Source organism: Lepeophtheirus salmonis, chromosome 14 (genome assembly GCF_016086655.4).
Source record: "Lepeophtheirus salmonis chromosome 14, UVic_Lsal_1.4, whole genome shotgun sequence".
Classification (NCBI taxonomy): Eukaryota; Metazoa; Arthropoda; class Copepoda; order Siphonostomatoida; family Caligidae; genus Lepeophtheirus; species Lepeophtheirus salmonis.
The window spans coordinates 24,361,503-24,381,807 of NC_052144.2; the positions used below are offsets into that span (position 1 = coordinate 24,361,503).

General features: G+C 35.1%; 1 protein-coding gene and 1 long non-coding RNA gene across 2 annotated transcripts; both read right to left on the reverse strand.

Moving 5' to 3' along the window:
• Nucleotides 1-339: 339 nt before the first annotated feature.
• LOC121128886 (KICSTOR complex protein SZT2) lies at nt 340-14,300 on the reverse strand. The gene is given in 6 exon segments (XM_040724480.2): nt 340-1,159; nt 1,162-1,860; nt 1,932-2,292; nt 2,530-7,945; nt 8,018-12,007; nt 14,089-14,300. Coding segments are annotated over 5 exon segments (9,798 nt in total). The 5' UTR covers nt 10,744-12,007; nt 14,089-14,300; the 3' UTR covers nt 340-563.
• A 3,819-nt stretch (nt 14,301-18,119) lies between these two features.
• Nucleotides 18,120-19,916, reverse strand: LOC121129856 (uncharacterized). Its single transcript, XR_005868540.2, has 2 exons — nt 19,465-19,916; nt 18,120-19,391 (listed from the first exon to the last, which is right to left on the reverse strand). It is a non-coding gene; the product is annotated as an uncharacterized lncRNA (long non-coding RNA).
• Between the last annotated feature and the right edge of the window lie 389 nt (nt 19,917-20,305).

The window sequence follows — 20,305 nt, forward strand, 5'->3', positions numbered from 1 at the left end:
ACACGACAATTTAACCACACAACGATTTTGTCTGCAACATTTTTATACCAATCAATGAATGTTGTCCTTATATAATGTTCATTAATGAATAAAAAATATTTTTCTGCAAAAGAATACTTAATAATTTACCTATATGACATTTATAGCATATGAACAATACCTATATATCATAATATCCTTTTAAATTGAATTAAAATAAGCAATCGTATGCATCAATAAATTTAATGCATTTTTGGCCAAATATCCCAAATAGTCTTTCGGCGAAATTTATGTTTGGCAAATTGTCCTTCGTCTAAAAGTCCCCTCATGCTTATAAATAGTAGTCAAACTTAGAAGATATATGTATGTAAATGTATAAATATTATATATATGTATGTAAATGTATAAATATTATATATATGTATGTAAATGTATAAATATTATATATATGTATGTAAATGTATATATATGTATCTTTTAAACATCTTTTTTTTAACAAAAATAATTATAATAAATTCTGTACTTTTTGTGTAGTTTTTCGATCAAATTTTTAGCACTGATAAAAATCAAAATATATATCAGTATCATAGAATTCCACTCCAAATATGATATAAACAAATGGATACAAAATCTTCAACTGCATTTTGCACACTTTCAATATCGGATTGTTCTTTAAAAATGAGATTAAGAGAGGTTTCTTCATTGGGAGTATCCATTGTGATGAGGATACAGGAATCAACACATTTATGAATGGAGTCTTGAATAACTAAGTGCTGAACAGAGCCATCTGGAGCACCAAATAATCTAGAAACAGGATAACGGGTTGACATGAGTTTCATAAGGGATTTGAACCACCTTAAGGGTCTGGATACGATTGCAACAAGTTCATCATTTATTTTTTCGAAAGGCTCAATGTCCACAAGTGTGAGAAGTTCATTGAATTCCACAAATACGATACCGTTCTCTGAGGAAGGGTTAAGAAGACGAGACCAGAGTTGATCTCGTCTACAGTGAACCATTGCTCGCTCAAATATATCATTTACCATTGTTTCTGTTGCAAGGATCATTGAAGACATTATTTTCTCCATGGACTGCTCTCTAGATGAGTAGAACCCAACATAGTTGACACTTTCTCGTTGAATTGAAGAGGCTGTATCGTCTTTTTTCCTCCTAATGGCTTAGTACACTCATTCTTTAATACAGTACGAAATTGTCCTTTGGTTTTATCAACATTGTAAGTTGGATACAAATCCCGCTTACTCGTGAGAATTATGTAATATTTTAGGTTAAGATTTTCATGAGAGGAATGGAAATCATCATTTATGAGAAGAAGAACAAAGTCATAGTCATCATACCCTGAAACGAAGCTTCCGGGAAGATTATTTCCGATATTCATTGAAGAACCGGAACCAGAAGAGGACGGACTTGTTCCATTCGTATCCTGATCCTGAGATGTAAGACTCGAACTTTGACGAACTAAGAGATAGTCGCATTCAAAGTCCTCATTAGCCTTTGCATCTAAAGGCTCCATTCTTAGAACCTTTAAGTCATAGCCCTTCTCATGTGATAAAAGATAGTTGTAGAGTTTTTTTGGTTTCACAAGAGGAGTATTTATGATAATATGTCCATTATGAACCATGTTACGTGCAAAATTGGGGCCCTTATTGTAGTATTTAAGGAAATCATCAATGAAGAAGGCGAGATGAAAGCCTTTTGAAATATTTGAGGGCCGTCCAGATATAAAGTTATGAGCTGTTCGAAGATGATAGTCATATGTAAATGAATGAAGATGAATCAAATGTTTGATATTATCACACTCATCGATAAGTTTACGAGTAAATGATTCTTTTATTGCTTCCGGTGTTACACCAAGACCAGTAACTGGAAAATAATAATATTAACTTAAAATCAGCAAATATTAATATATGTATGCAGCACTTAATATAACGTACCTAAATTAGATTCTCTACGGAAATTATAATGACATATAAGACGATCATACTCCATGACATAGAGCTTTGTAAAGAAGAAAGGTTGAATTACTCCTATTTCAAATATTAGAAGACCACCTGGAAGGGACTTTTGTAAGTAAACACTTGGTACCTTGTCCATCCTCTTGCGTGTACCAGAAATGACATTTTTAATAGAATCCTGATGTAAATCCCGTTTTCCCACCTTTCTATGATTATATATATTCCCACTATTTGCATTGTTAACTCTTCGTTGAATCGCAATGAATCCTAATGTATGGAGATACTGAATGTACTCTTGAACATAGTTTTGAATGAGACCAATATGACTTCGTTCTTCAACCTAAATTTGTTGAAAATATATGTTATAAGAATATTATTAATGATATGTCCATTGTATATATTGGAGTCCAGAGGAAATGCCCAACTTAATAGTGAAAATGAGATTTTTGACTCACATTGATAGGGAAGATTAAATATTTTGAAAACTTCAACTATCAATATTTCAAAACAGTAATACATATTTGATATTACACTTTTTCTCCGGACCCACGATACACAATAATGGATACCTGAATACCTGAGGACGTCTATGAATTGAAAGATCTAGAGGATTGATAATATCAAGTCTCGTAGAATGAGCCTGAGATCTCCAATGGGGTAAAAATAAAAGTGGAGTTAAACAGAAATGAACGAGTCTAGCAGACTTTTTGAAAAATTTGAGAACTTGATTATTAAAGATTATGGTATTCCCAGAGGATTCGCCACGATTCTGCCAAAGGAAATAGAGCCTAGAGAGCATTTCCTTATTGTCAGATGCCTTCATATGCAACATTTGACTTCCATGTTGCTTCATGGGATCATTTCCATTTGCATAAGGGCTTTCACTGAGAAGGCATGAAGGTTTAGTGTCTCTATAAATACTCAGGAACCGATTTATTCTTTTAGGATTATTTTGATATTTGTTACTCTCTACTGCATTGGAAGTCGATACTTTAGAAGGAACTGCTTTATTGTTAACTAATAATTCCACATATGCTATTCCGCCCTTTGATCCCAGGTACGGATTATCAGATTGTTCCTGACACTTCCTATTAAACTTAGTATTATGAAAGATACCAAGTTTTTGACTCACGATAGATGTAGTCAAACAGGACCTAGCAGACATCCAATGACTGAGAGACGAGACAGATTTTGATATTTGATAAACTACATCTTTAGAAACATTATAGACCCAAAAAGAAATCTCATTACGGCTCACATGAATAAATATAATGTCACGGCGTGGAGAGTAAGGCATGGATTGAAATTTTCGATAGTATGAATCACTATTAGGTGTTCCTAATTCTTTTTCTTCATCCAAATTCTTTTCAACTTTCCTTGCCTGACCAATTAAATAAAAGTCACTTTGAGAAGTCATTACATTTTCTTCATTTCTTATACAAATGAAGCCTCTCCCATCTTCCACAGAGTTGTGAAACATCCGGCATATAATGTCAGGAGTAGAAAGTCGAATTATTTTTCGAATTTCTTTTAAAAGATCAAAGGAAGAATAATGGAGAGAATGTTTATGAACAAATTTGGAGACGGAAGGAACACAAAGTGTGGTTCCATAGTCCAACCACTCCTTTGTAATAATAAAATTGGGACTTAAATTATCATCGTTAATAAGAATACTAGATTTACAAATCTTCATCTCCATATAATAGTCCCACAGACTTTGAGTTAAGGCTTGTTTTAAAGATTCCTTTAATTTTTCCACGCTCAGCTTTCCCCTCTCCCACAAACTGAAAATAATGCTCCTGTTCGTATCGACTGAATCCTCTTCAGAGACATTTGTAAATCTAACAAAATCCTCACTTTTGAATACTTCACTTGAACTATTATTTCCTTTATCGGAAGATTTTATTCCACTTTCATTGAATTCCTCTGAATGATATTCAACCTTGATTACTCCAATTCCTTTATGACGACCAATCTTACCGCATTCAGTATATATGTAGGTACAACTTGACTCCTGATCTCTAAAATGATGCTCAGACTTTGAGGAAGAATACTTAGGTTCTATAAAAGGTATTTTTGTTTGGAAATGCGTTAGGTTTTGTTTAAGGTAGGAAAATACACTTTTTTCAGAGGTATTGGAAGGAATATAAAATGAAAATGTAAGGTCTGGATTATTTGATGGTTGAAGAAATGAAACGTCCATGGGGGATAATTTACTTCTCGGATTTCTTTGAAGTACTTCTGATATGACCTCAATCACTTGTTCATTTAACTCCTGCTCTAATGTGGAAACTAAATGTACTTTGATATCGTCTCCAGGCTCAATCAGGCCCTGGACCTTCAGATTAATCTTAGTGCAACTATTAAATTGTGGAGTATCCACCGATTGAGAAAGAATGGAGAGGTTATCCATTGTCTCTGTTGATGAAACGCCATTATTTTTTGCAACACAGGAGCTGAAAGATGAAGTCCGTGAAATGAAGCGAGATTCATCACCCTCCACTTCATAGCACCCTGTACTAGAACCCTCTCGAATTGTAATGTAATAAATGTTATCATTTTCATCCATATATACAAAAATATTATGTCTGTTCTGAACTTGAAAAGTACTCAATTTAAGTTTTATAGCTTTAATACCCCTAGAGAGCTGATGGTCAAAATGCTTCAGTCTAGGATGCAAGCAAAAATATGTCTCCCAAACAATAGAACAAGAGAAAAAGCCTGGTTTGAATCGGAGATCAATATTTGCCATTGAGTTGTTGGTTTCCATTTCTTGTTTCTGTAATTGCATTTGCTGCTGTACAGAAAAATAATTATGAGCGTTCCAATTGAAAGAGGACTCCTCATTCTTATCTGATTCAAGAAGACGATGACAAAGTCTGGATTCAAATAAATCTATCAAAAGCATTTCCTGATTAACAGATTTACATATAGCTTTTATATTGGCTGAAAGAGAGGCAAGAGCTTGTCTCCATGGTAAAACAATTGAGAGCTGTCCCTCACGATATTGAAAGTAAATGGAAACAATATCATCTTCGATAAATACTATAAGCCAACAAGTAGGTTTATGACTATTTTCTGAATGTTTTCTTTTGTTAGGGATTGAAGCAACTTCTTTTACGGGCGATAGTTGAAATCTCTGGTGCTCATCCAGTACATTGCCACAACTCATTGTATTATTGATAGAACCAGAGGATGCACAGCTCATGGAATCTCCACCACCCTCTTGAACTATGTAATAATAGTTTCCTTCCCTTAGAATCTTGTATCCTTGCAAGAGATCAATTTCCTCAAATTGAGCAATAAAGGATTTGAGAGATTTCTCAGGCTTTAGAACAAAAGATAGTGGAAACCTTTGAACAGCACAGCCTGGCTTATTAATAGAAACTGTGATATGCTCCGTGACTTTTTTCAGAACAGATTCATTGACAGTGTGTGTTTTTGTCATTGAGTATATTATTTCATTTCTCATCATCCATTGGATCTCTTCTACAATATTCTCAAGGGCTTTCTTTTGAGTACCAGTATACTTAGAAATATTTAAAGTTCCATCATCTACTTTCATGGACTCGCCATTTTCTCTCTTCAATGGTATAACAAACTGTCTAATATCTAAGGCTGGGGGAGAACCCACAAAGTCCAAATTAACGGATGATGCCCACATACTATTATCAGGGATATTACAACACATGGTTTGAGGTTGAAGACATATGGCAACCAAATGTATGGAAAATAAATCTTTGGGATTATATGAACCTTCTTCATCTGTCTTACCAATGAGTTCCATCCAACAAGTAGGTATCTCAGTTAAGGGAGGCCCATTGGCTTGTATTTCCTGTTTACAATGATTGGCAAAAATTTGAATAAAAAGAGGCTGATCAATACCTCCTGGATTAAAAACACACCCATTATTGTTGGAAGCTATGGATATTCCATCAAAATCATCTTGAGTCTCATTGATATTGCTAGATTCGTTTGTCATGATAGAACCAAGAGATGAATTTTGAGGCCGAGATTTTGTTCCGAACGACAAAGATGGATTTACATCACAGCTCCTTTTACTATCCAAGTGTTTTGCCAATGAGGAAGCAACCTCAATATCAACATCATTGGCGATTGTATCTCTTCGATTTCCATGATAGTGAGTTTGTTCCGCTGATGAATAAAAGTAGTAGAGGTCTTTAAAACCAGGTACTAGTTGAAAATAAGTGCCGAGGATATCGGAGAACTTCTTTTTAATGGCAAAATGATTAGGCGAATGACATGGTCTGGGATCAACATAAACATTATTTTCATAACTTTCTTCATCAATTTCATCATTATGACCACATATACTATCCACGAAATCCTTAGCATCAATGGATTGAAATATCTCTTTATCACAGTACTTGACAGCATTCAACACATCATAAGTATGAACTGCCTCATGATTTTGCAAAGATTCAAATAGTACATGCACATAAGCTTTAGCATACGCAGACTGAAGTGAAGCAGCATGATTTCGTATGTATCTTTCGACAAGCGGTGTTTCATTAAATCCAGCTTTCTTGATGGGTTTTTCTGGAAATTCAAATGTGTTATCGATTAATGAACTTACAATTTGAGGACTATCTTTAGTTTTCAAAAGTCGAGTGATCAAATTGTTGGTTGATACATCATACATGAAAATAGGAAGGGAAAGAGAGCCCCAAAGAGGTGGAATCTTTTTCGATTCATGTTTTTCATCATTTTGCTTTGGTGTAGATGTTGATGATTTTAAGGGATTCGGTGAAAGGCCGGGATTTTGTCCCGCTCGTAATAAAAGAGATGATTTGAAACAACCCCGTTTAGAATCCATTGAAAAGGTACGCTGTCTCATGGATGGATCCGTGTTATTCCCATAAAAAGCTTCCAGAGAGCCAGCTCTGTCCCTACTACTTTGATGTTTTATCCGATCCGACCCTGAGGAACGAATGCGTACTCGTCCATTCACGCAATCCCCATCATAATTACTATCAGTATAGACAGAAGAGTAAATTGGATCACAATTGCTATTATTATTCATTAGATTCGATGAGGAGGAACCAGCAGATGAGTCAAATAATAGACTGGGTATACTTTGTTTTTCAATCGGTTTTTTGATGAAGACAACCCCTCCTCGGTCAACCATAATTTTTTTTTCAAATTCTTCTTCCATATCCAAAAATTCTTTATCATGCCCATTCGGATCCCTTGCAGTTTTATTCGTCATTTCCTCCTCCTCATCATCATCATCATCATCAATGAGCATAAGATTCATTAATTCTTCATAGGTTTCGGGAAGTAAAGTAATTATAATATGATTATTATGAAAGACTTTAACAAAGCAGCGCCATTTGGCATAAGAGTCTTCACGAATCCACGAGTCTTTAACCTTCCTTCGATATGAGTCTGTTGAAAGGATTAATTGAAGGAAATCAATGTCCTCGTTTTCCGATAATGGATATTCTTGATCGTGGTTTTCTTCGATATGACTCAATATCTTATTATAAAGTTTCTCATTTAAATGTTGAGATTCGGAATCAGAGAGATCCTGAATAAACATGGATAATAAAATTTCCACAGAGGATGATTTCCCAAGGAGCTGTATTATATCCGGGGAATAGGGGATGTAGGAAACAGTACTGAATGGATCTCTATTTGATGTGGATGAGGACATAAACTTTTTGTTATCCAGCTCTCCTTCCTTTTCTTCGTAATTTAGATATTCAAATGAGGAGACCAAATGTTCAAAGGATAATAGTGTGGTTATTATTTCTTTGTCTCTTTTGAAAAAGGCGTCTGGTAGTTCTCTATATTTTAATTCGTTGAGATATTGTCTCTCTTCTCGACCATCCTCAACAACACCATCTTGGGGTTCAACCCAAACTTCAGTAATTATTTGTATTTCTCCTGAAGTACCCTCATCCTCTTTTTCCGATGAACTTTCATCATTTCTCGTAGTGATGGAATCATTCTGATTTTTTGAGGAAACACTATAAAGTAAAGTAAAAAAAAGAAAAACAATTATACTTGCATAAAAAATATATATTTTTAATAAAACTTACTTGGAGTAAAATTCCGTATGAGGTGGGAATATTACATACTGAACTACACATTGCTGCGTGAATAATGACTTTTTAGCAAAAACATTTTTCGTTTCGTGTCTCATGGGGAGTTCTAATGCTAGATTTTGAACTCCAAGATGAGAATGAGCAAAAGTAAAGCCTTCAAGAAGACGAGATTTGGCTAGTGTGTGAAGTATTCTAGCAAGAACTTGACCAGAAATTAAGGTATCTAAAAATTTTCCTTCTCCATCCAGATTTCGATTGACAAAATTGCTACTTCGAATGCACCAAATCCATCTTTTATGATGAAGGTATCGAGCAAGGGCTAAGAAAGTGCCATGTGAGCTAGTTGCACGAGACTGTTGTAACATGGGATGACTATTTTTTCCATTATTATTATTATTGGTGGTACTGTTATTGCCATCACACTTTAACAAAGGTTGGTGATGAAGATTACCACTGGAGTAAGCAGGTTCCAAAAGATTGAAAAAGTCAGATGGTATCTTGTTGTAACGGACTAGAATCCTTTCTACAGGTTTAAGTAGAAGAGTGGTTCCTTTTACTTCGATTGGAGTAATTAAATCCAAGTGATTTTGCCTGATGCGAAGTTCATCAATCTTCAATAAAAGTTGGTGATGAACTCTGTGACGAACATTAGCAGAAGCTCCCGATGGAAAGGCTAACCATATGACTACACACGGAGGTTTAGATGTTATGCGAATCACATAAAAAGAGGAGGGATGTGAAGTTAGATTACTCGAGGAATCCTCTTCATTTTTAATAAATTGAACATAGGAGTTATTTTCAAGGAGCACAAATGTGGAAATCTCTTTTAACATTTCAAATAATTTAAGAGCAGCTTTTCTACAATGGACAGACGTATATCGGCCACTGGAATTGGCGAGGAACAAGTGACGAGGTAGTGGGTGATCATGTTGAAGCATAATGTGAATTCTGTTTGTATGCATCCATCTATGCCATATATTGATGTCTAAGAAATTTATTGGTTTCCAAAAGGAACCAAATGCTGTATTTGCAAACTCTTCTCGATAGAATACTGGAGTCGTAGAATTGGGTGGCATATAAAAAAGGGGCACACTTTTTTTAATGTTCTCTGGTACGGTGTAGTGATCAGGTGAGGTTTTAAACGATTCAATATGACACAATAGTTTGTCCACATGAGCCAGGTTCTGGAGAGTAACATAGAAACGACGCGTCACATTATTACGATCATGAGAAGAATAAATGGTATCCTTACGACAAATAATGTCGTGAAGTGTATCATAAAATCCTTCAACATATACTACAACAGTTGCTAATGGAAGTTGAGGTCCTGGAGCCTGTGGCCATGGGCACTGAACAGTATAATGAATATAGGTGCCAATTTTCCATGGAAGAGTTAATTGAACTTGAATCATATCAGTGAGTATATGCACTGTGTTGAGAGTGTATCCTTCACGTAGCCGAACAGATAAAAGACTCGAGAGTCGACACTGCATAGTGGCTTCAAGAAGTGTCTTTTTTATAATAAACTCCTCATCAGAATGTTTGAATAAAGAATTTTTAACTCCTTGGTGTAGAACCCCCTTCCTTTTAATGTTACGATCCTCAATAACTTGTGGCGGAGTTAATAGTTTAAGACCTTCGAGGGCCTTACGAAAACTCCAACACAGAAAAGCTTCATGAAATATGTTCATGTTGTACACATAGCTCTCATGATGTACTTCAGGCACTTTGGGTAAATAAGTACCATAGGTAGCACAAGAAAAGAATTCCATAAGCTCAACATAGGGTACTCGACCATAACCAGCGTGAGGGTGATATGCACTTGCAACCTGCAAAAAGCTCAGGGATATGGTGGATGATCGTAGCTGATTGAGAAGGGAATCACAAATGTTCATGTCAGGTATAGAGAAAATACCATCTGTGACGACGATGATACCTCCAGAGGAAAGTTTAGGTAGTAGCTGAAGTGCAAGGATTCCCGTTCTTATCATATTGATGAACCCCGCTTCAGGAGTGGCCACTGGAATACTTGCACATGGCTCTACAGGTTCCTCGTCCTCAAAAAGATGTCCCATGATCCTTTCAGATTCAGCTCTCCCTGACTGAATGTTTTGAAGAGCTGAAGCCGCAATTCCACTCACTCTTACACCCAATTTCTTTAATTTGTCAAGGATGCTGCTCAAGTAGGATCCCAGATTTTCTGAGGTGAGAAGAAAGCCTTGCTTTAGCACTTGCTGACTGTAATCCGTTAGAAAAGGTGTCCAGGCTATCACTGTCACATAAATGTCTGGCTTCAGAAGGAGTTGACTCCCAGGAACATAAAAGGGCCGCACCAGGGCTTGAAGGCACTTCTTAAAGGCTGGAAAGACTGCACTGCCGAAAGAGGAAGGGCTCAGGTCCAAGAGATACACGAGGCGGTATCTCTGGGCCAGGAAATGCACCATGGATCCAGAATTCACGCGGTAGGAATACAAATGCCCAATATCCCAGTCCCAGTCAGAGTCAGGATCCTTGGGAACCACGGAAACCACATCCAACTCACCGCTAAAGTCATGGATCGACTCATACTTGGACACTTGGATCACGGAATCCAAATGATTGAAATACCACTGGGCACGGGTATTTCGAGAAAGACGAAAGTCCTTCTTCATGAGAACGTAGATCTGCTCCGCCTCAAGGATCGCTTCACCCTCATCCTGATCTGGAGCCTTCTCATCCATCTTCCCTTCATTCAGTAATCTCACAATTCTAGAATCCAAACAGAACTGACTCCTCTTTTTATCAATTGCTAGTTATAACTTAACTACTAACTTAACTAAGTTAGTAGTTGAATGAAATGGATGTTGACGTTGTTGTTATGTTCATGTTCAAAGAGATTCACTCAACCTCTTCACCTTAGAAAGTCTGGGGAAAACAAGCCAGCTGTGGATTTTTACTTCTAGCTATTTCATTAATTAATCGTTCATTTCTTCCATCCTCCTCATCTATTCCGTGTTTCGGGACATAAGGGGGGTGGGGTTCTTTAAAAAAAAAAAATAGTGTTGCCCCACTCCTGCATTGGACCAATTGACATTTTTTTGTCACCTATTTTAGCTTTCTCATTTACAATTTTTCCCACAAATCATTCCTTTTCGCTTGAAAATACAAAATATCCTGTGGATGCCTCTACTTAACTATGATCAGCTCCATGATAATGTGTAAATACTATAATTAAAAACCCCGGTTGAATAAGTGGAAGGGTTGTTACGAAGCTACGTAAATCTGATGATGACAAACAAATATCATCTAACTCGCTGTTTTTCAAACAAATTCCCTTAAACTCTGCAAGTGTAACAGTTCAAATGGTCCAATCAGTGCTTGTAATAACGTTTCCAAACTTATAAATTATAATAATCAAACGAGTAACAATACGTACTAATATCCATCTGATCTTTATAAGAGTAAAAAATAAGTAATTAATCTTATTAAATTCATAAAACATCAATGTATCCAATATGGACTCTTTTGAGTCACTCCAATCTTTTTTCTACGGTATTGGAACACTTTCTAAAATGGAAGAATGATTGAAATATTATCACAATGAATAAAATAAACTCAACATAATGTCGGCACAGATCATTATACTTGTTCTAGAGGGGAGAGATCATATTGGCACAACTGAGATCAACTTTTTTTGGGGATATTCCAATTAGTTCTAATACTATCTGGAGGAGCATAAAATCTAGTCAAGCAACCTGTTGTGGTGAAAAATATCATTGTTGATGAGAAATTCCTGTTATTAAATACATATGATTTTTGTACAATTATGTAGCTATATTTGTCCTAATTGTAATTTTATATCAACATTACAGGGTATTTTAAGCAACTCTTCCTTTTTGGGATAGTATTTGAAATGCTAAAAAAATGCTCTTAGGCAATAAAAATGATAAATTCACATTGTGTAAAATCTGTAGTCCTCATGAGCTTTCTATGCAGCAATTTATCCTGAAAATAAACAAACAATAGTGTTTAAAATTGTAGTAAATAACAACAAATTGTAAAGTTATATGGCCCTCCATATTAGCAGTGTTATGACCAGAGCCGCTTAAAGGGGCCGAGCTGGATATAATTTGTAAGAATTTAAATTTACACACAATGAAGATTTTTTTATAAAAATATTATTTTTAACAGATAGAAATAAATATTATTTCTTAAAAAAAAGTCATTATGATATGGTTTCTGATTCAACCCCGTTTTCAATGCCAAAAGTGTGAAAAAAATATTTAGGATAGAAAATATATATTGACAATTGTTTAATAAGTATTTTATAGTGTAAAAATGTCTGTAGGTTATGATTTTATAAGTTTCAATCCTGTATTTTATGTCGTTGAAACAAAAAATTTGAATTTGTGACAAATTTGGAAATCCCAATTTTGTAGACCTATAGAATCTACATTGTACATTAAAATAGCTATTGTTTATGTTCAAATGATAGGTAGTAGCGAGGACTTTGAAATAAAAGTGTTTGTTTAGTTTTTCCTTCCATAATTTTTGTGCAATGGCCGTTTAAAAAATATGTATCAAGAGACAAACAGAATAAAATATTCACACTTTTTGATAAATTCCTGGCTTTAGGTAGCCATATCTACGGATAGGAAGGACTACAGGATTGATTTACATATCATTTTATTTAAAAATTTAATAAGCTTTAAATTGATACCTAAATTAGATTATTTATTGTACCGGACCATTAAACAAAAATAAAAATATTTTATTCCAACTCCCTATTTTTATTGACGTGTAATATTTCAGATTTTGATTTTGATTTTTTTTTTACGATTTACACATTTAAAGTTTTATGCGAAATTTCGCATAACGAGAGCCTACAACAAAAATAGGGAATGAGCGATATTCTTGAAAAGTTAATCGATTATGCCCAGAATATAATTTTCTATGAAAATGAGGCCCAGTTTGATTCAAACTACTTAATACTTCTAAATTTTTTTTTTACGAAGCAACAGAAACTCAATTTTTGAGTAAAATATCCATATTTGGGAACGCGTGATATTGTGCAATCATATGACCAGCAGCTACATTATATTGACTAAATCAATGTCCAATTTGTCACAGAACAACTACAGGTTCTCAAAACCACAGATATTTGACTAATTGATTCACTTGTAGAACTTGAAAATGCTGAAGATATATTTTTATTTCCGTTTCAACATTACAGGGTATTTTAAGCAACTCTTCCTTTTTGGGATACTATTTGAAATCATAAAAAAATGATCTTAAGCAATATAATACCTTTACAAAAATGAGTATATCTAAAAAAACCATTGTATATTTTGTATTTCAGACTTTAAATTTGAAGTTTGCATAAAATTTCGGCTTAGAAAACATGTATTTACTTATAATAATTTGATGCTTATATTTCCCCATTTTTGGCAGTGAACCCGAGGTCGAATCTCAAACCATGTCTTATATTTAACATAAACAAAATAAAATAAAAGAAGGCTTTGTCTTTTCGAGAAAAAAAGTTAGCCAAAAAATAAAATATTTAAAAATATGTAATTGTATAAATTATAACCAAAAATTAGGGGTCGCTCGAAAATATTTCTTTCTTTAAAAAAAAAAAAGGTCATAAAAGAATTTATTTTCTAAATAAGTGAAATAATATTTTTTTAAATGTAATTTTAAAAAAAGAAAAAGGTCTCGCACATTTATCTTTGCCTTAAAACCTCCGCACGCAAAAACCACCTTTGGTTGTGACTAGTGGCTTTTTGTAGGTAAAAGGTTGCACGCCACTCATCTACAACATGGTAAAAGTACTAGAGAAGGTTGCGAAGGGTTTCACTTTTTATTAAAAAAATAATAATTGTAAGTAGATTTTGATTATTTTTAATAATATAAATTCATAGATGAAAATAATATGATCTGCCAGTATGCTTTAAAAAAAAAAAATAACGTGGTCATCCGACAGTTTGAAGAATGTTTAGAAGAAATATAGCATCGCTATCATAACGTTTAATTAAATTAGTTGCGTGCAGTTATGAACTTATGAGATTATGGAAATCAATACAAACCCCCAGCTCCGTATCTATTAATGAATAATGATATAGCCATAGGCGGATTTTGTTTGGAAGTAAGGTAGGATGCGTATCCCCCCCCCCCAGATGCATTTTGCACACCTCCCCCACCCCAATTTTATACATTAACAACGTTCTATCGAACACTTCTCACTCATTCTTATATCACCCACGCAACGCCTCTGTAGAAAGAGAAAAAAGGCACGAACAAATATGGATAAATTCAATATAGGAGTAGCCAACTTAAATATAATTATCGTTGCTCTTGAATTGTAAGAGCTGCATGAGGTTCAACAATCTAAGAACTCCTGTAACCAGGACAAGACACTGCGCTCACGCGTTTCCAATATGGGTCTTTGTTTACTCTATATGGAATGTCTCGCTTCAAGTGTTTTCCCACAATAAAAAAAGAGTTTTTAAAAGTATTTTACTTGGAAAAATCATCAAAATAATAAAGATGAGGCTATACATTTCTAATAGAAGTGGTATTTTATTAGTTCTTTAATCAAAATAAACATTAAAACATATAAAAAAGAAAGGCACTCTCAAAAAGTACAAAGTTGGTCCAAGTATACAAGTCAGAAGATTTTGATTGAAATTTAGCTTTTTTTCTATTAGCTTCTGAATTCTTAGCTGCCATTCTCTTTTTTGTTAAAAATCGGATGTCATCATTCAGTTTAGCACTTAAATTTTTAAGCATGACATTAAACAAAGCAAAGGAAATTATTTGAAGAAAAGCTGACCAGGAGTGTCCTTCCTTGCACTTTACTCCCACAACGGCGATAATGTCAGAGTTTAAACTGTCCTGCATCCTGTCTATGAATGTGGCAACAAATGAAGCTCTAGGATTTGGGGTGCCAAGTAAACTGTCTTTCTCTTCAGGAGTAGCTGTGATGTAAGATAACATGAAGTGAGCATAAAGACAGGAGAGGTAGAGAAGGTCGGATGGAGTCGACAATCCCCCTCTGCTCATTATGTCGATGAACTCTTTCAGGTCTACATGCTGATTGGTTGGGATATCGAAGGTTATTGAGTCCGGAGGTGTGTCTCTGATGACCATGAACTCTTGGGCTGATGTACAGATGACCTTATTCTTCAAAGAAAAAGCAATATACCCGACAACTAAGTAGAGAGCATCCATGACCTCAGCTTTTACCATGTCTTCCTTCAGCAGACCTTTAATTTCTGAAGTAGTCTGACCTGAAAATTTAAAAAAATCCAATATTGTTATGATATTATTATATTGTAAAAATAAGTAATACCTAAATAAAGAAGCTTACTATTAACAAATATCTTATTTACCTGAGAATTTGACAAGACTCAGAATACGAATATTTTTCTTTGCTTCCAGGAATTGTCTAACGCTGATGTAGTAGATACCTTCACTTAGTTGTCTGTACCAGCCAAAGCTTCTTTCGATGGGATCAGACTGGAACATGCCAAGGAGTACATAGGAGAAGATACTTTATCAGATCTGCTCCAGCAAAGAACATCTGCTTTGTTGCTAGGAAGGTTTCTGAGGCCAGGTGTATTACTGTTTTGCCACTCGATGAGAAAGTCGACAATCTCTCTAGAAAGAGAGGTCAAGTTTGTTCTTCTCAGAGATTGGTTCACGAAGCTCATCTATCTTTTTGTAGCCAACTCCAGGCGTCTTGACGTTTAGGATATTCCACATAGTCCTGAGCTCACATTCTCCCACATGAGTGAGGTTGAAAGAAGACAAGGTGAATATTATCTAGCTGTTGGTTTAGTGAAGAGGAGAGCCATTTTCTCACGAATGAAAGAGAGCTTAGAAGGTTGCTTAGGTTCAATCTCTGAGGAGTTGAGAAACTTATCGAACTTCTTGAAAATTGTCTTCCCAGGTCTATTTGATTCAATTCTTCTTTTGCTCCGAGAAAGGAAGCCAAATTGATGCATTGACCTTGCCTTCTGAGGTGATGTGTACCACTGCCTTTTTGTCAACCAACACACCAGAGTGGTATATTTTGAATGACATATCTGTCTCAAACTTGATGCTAGCTACTACTTGGGGGTCTAATTTCTCATCATGGGATAGCTTCAAAAGGGCCACACTTGGTTTTGTGATGAGGATGAAGTATGATGAGAGTGTCTCCTTGGCCAATTTGTCAACAAGTTCTTTTACAGAACTCATTTTATTGAACTGTTGAGCCCTACGAAACGTAATCGCAGCTTGAGTTGGCCTTGATTAAGCTTTATGAGTTGAGATAGTTGGGCCATAGAGATGGCACTACACCTGGTTTGAGGTATCTGTAAAAGAAGGACAGTTATAAGCATACGCATCAAAAGTGAGTCTGATCCAACTTCAAAATATAATTGAACCATAAAAAAATTTCTTATCGACTCCAAATTTTCTGTGGGGTCTCCAATAAATAATTCATTAATCTTTATCAGATTGTTGAACAAGAACAAACCTGTGGTGATTGTATTGCAGTCGCTCAAACATACCCTAGTCCCAGTGAGTTGGAAGCAAAGTCAAGAAGTAAATACGATTAAAGATATAAATGTTCCAAGCGACAGAAATACAAGTCTTGTAGACGTAGAGTCTAAAACATCCTACCAATACCACACCAAGACACCTAATGATACGCTTGCAGGACCAAGACAGCCAATCTCTTGAAGCTCCCAGTACGTGATCTGAAGTCAAGAAGAACTAAGAATTTCAATATATCATGGTATAAACAATTCCCTTGGCTCGAGTATGATGTTGAAAAAGATGCCGCTTTTTGTTACTGTTGTTCAAAATTTTCTCCAAAAACGTGTGCATCATCTGGTGCTTTGACATTCACTCAAACAGGATACTTTAAATGGTCAAATGCCCTCGACAGTAGTAAAGGATTTCATTAGCATGAAAGATCTGAGCTTATAAAATTAGTTATACCAGGTGAATAGAGCTAAAAAAGATACCAGATGGAAAAGCAAAAAACATATTTGATAGAATAAGCCAGGAAAGGGAAGAAATAACCCATGAAAACGGAGAATATCTTATACGCCTATTCAAATTTATCATCTGGTTTGCACTAACAAAGTTCCCATGAGGGTTCACGATGAGACAGATGAATTCCAAAACGACAAATGGATATCTTTCATCCCCTTTCAGCCGCAAATAAAATCCTCATTCAGACAGTTGCATGAAAAGTTCAACAGGAATGGAAGCATCGACTATACCAGTAAAACCAGCGTCAATGACATCGAAGTTATTGCTCAAAATACTCGTCAGATTATTTATTCTGAGATCAAAGACGCTGGCATGTTTTCATCACTTTTTGTACCTTCGGAAGCTAGATCAATTCAATGTCCAGGTAATCAAAGAATTTGTAGATGAAATGATCAATTGTATCATCCAATCTTCAGGGGGCTCAATTTTAGTATGTCTAGGAAGAGATGGTGCAAGTGTAATGGCCGGTAAATTTACTGGTGTTGTGGAACTGTTACCTTCAGAATATTTTCACTGGTTAATATACTTACATTGACCTGCTTACCGTATTAACCTCTTAGTAAACAATATAATCAAAGGATCCAATCTTTTGCTTGACATCATGTCCTCAATCAACTCCCTGTATACATTTTTGAATCATGCAAAGGTCAGAGAAGTCTATCATACTGTATACAGCAAGTTTTACCCTCATTTAAAAATTACATCTTGCTCAGCAGATCGCAAGGATATCTTTCACTAGAGTGTCCTTGAGCAAATCGACATACGTTGGGGCTGCAAATTTGAAGCAGTTGAGCTTATCACGGATAAACCTCGCGTTATTTTAGAAACTTTAATCTGTTACTCAAAACTCTAGAGGACATGATCCAATACAAGTTGAGCAAGCGAGGGGCTTTTACCATAGTTACAGAGATGCTCTTTTCATGAAAATTTTATGGATACACACGCCCAATTCTGTGAATTAACAAGGGTAGCTATAGACTGAGATAGCCCCCAATTTTTTACCTGTTCAAGTGTAGTACCAAAAACAAAAAAGATTAATATAGTCAATAGTGTTGAAATATCATCAAAAATATATGAATAACCAAATATTATGTATTTGAGCAGTATTTTTTTTATATATATTCCCTTAGATTGAGACCTTTTAATACAACGTAAGGTATAATTCTACATTATGAATGAAAAAAAAGAATAACAAATATTAATTTTAATCAAAATGTGGAATGTATTCAAATAATATATAAAATATTCAAATAAAGTTATTTTTCGGAAGACAGAGGATAATTCAGCAGCTTTTTTTCGTTGATATGATGTTGATTCCTTTTTCCGCTTGAGACTCATCTTTTCTTGTACTTACAAAGTTCCTGATATTGACATTGAATATTTTGGATGAAATCTTGCTCAATAAATCCTGGTAGTAGTAACCAGATTCACATTTTTTATCTAGAAGTGAGAATGCACTTTCATCGCCATTAATTCTTTGGATCACCACACAATTGAAAATATCAGTAGCAGATGAAGAGTTGAACAACTTTTTGATTAAATCTCGACTCTTCAAAATGCTACTTAGGAAGTTGTTTATGTAGCGAATTGACAAAAGAGCACATTCGAAGGGCTAATAAGTTCTCCTCTATTAATCAACTCACTTTAACTGTTTTATAAGCTTCTTCTTCGGTGGTAGCTTGAATATTATTGACATCCAAGGAACTCTCTTAAATTAAAAGATTCTAGGAGCTGAAACAATACTTTTTTTTTTAGAGACCGCCTTTGCAATGAAACCACCGATGTAGTAAAGAGTAACATTGACTTCAGTACCTTTTTTGGCAAACCCAATTTCGGTGTTACAGATTTTAAACACCAAATCTAAGTCTCCTTCACATTCCAATTCATTGGTGTCTTCAAATATTCCGTCCAACTCGGTTATTGGAACTTTGGTATATTTTGAAAAAGCTCTAAAGCAAATTGTTTTTTCTGCTTGAAGAAGTTGTCTAATTTAGATGAAATAGTTTGCCCCTGCCATCCGAAAGAATGATCACTTAGACTTTTTCTTCTAGGTTATTCAATGCATCTTTAATAAGAATTCTTCTTTTTCTAGTTGTATGCTTTTTAAAAGAGACAAAATGTTTGGAATTTGCAAAGTCTCTGTAAGGTTTCCATCTTTCTTAACTAAGTGCTTAAGACGATGAGTAGGTACAATGGAACCTTGGAGAAAAGCTTTGAAGCTCATATTTTATTCCTCTTTCTACCACAGGGAGTCCATTTTCACCCTCACAAAATGGAAGAATATCTCTATTTTTGGGTTTGATTTGAAGAACTTGAAATCCGCTGTGTAGAGAAATGTTCCCATCTGAAATGAAGAAAAAGAAACCGTGAAAGTGATTCTAAACAAAAAACAGATGGAAACCAGACTCATGAATTACCTTTCAATAAGGACCTGACAGTTTCAAATTGAGGGATTTTTTCAGCTTCGAAAAAAGCTTTTGACGCTGAATCTATCATTTCTTCCTCTTTCTCAAAGCGAGAAGCTGAAGGGGCCGTAGATGATCGTCTTGATGTTGAAGGAGTGGATAGATAACTGGGTAAGTTGGGCTAAATGCAAGGAACAACATCTTCTTTTAAGCGAGGCTTCTTCACTTTCCCATCACGGATTTTCTTTTTCTTTCTACTAGGATTCCTATCCAAACCCTCATAAGTGAAATCATAGGGTGAAAATGAAACGAGCATACAACTATAACTTTTTTTGAATTTCTTGATAATCCTAATTGTTTCGAACTTTTTTGATGGCATGAATAAACTTTTGTCTTCGAATGGGATTCGCGGGGAGCCGGTGTGTTGAAACGTGAGGCGGGATTTTCTTCCTCGGTAGACCCACAACACAACCAGGTACAACACAGGCGTTTGGTATTCTCAATTAATCACCTTAATGATTAAATAATGTATCTTTCAAAGAATCCAAATGGATGCCGCTTGAATTTAAGTAGAACTCACGTAATAGTCAACTGTTGAAGAGAAGAAGGGATATTTTCTTCTACTGGTACTACACTGGAAGTACTACACTATTCCAGTTATATCGCCATCCTTGATAAATGCACCTGTAGACAGAAACAGCTGACTATAAGATGTTTTATTAAGCTAGGGAGCGCTTTTATTTATCGCCTTGACCCCTGGCAATTAAAAAAATGATGACCCAATGTTACAAGAACAAGGTTTGTTCTGCAACAAGAGAATGGCTGGGGAGGCAGAGAAGATCTATTAAATAAA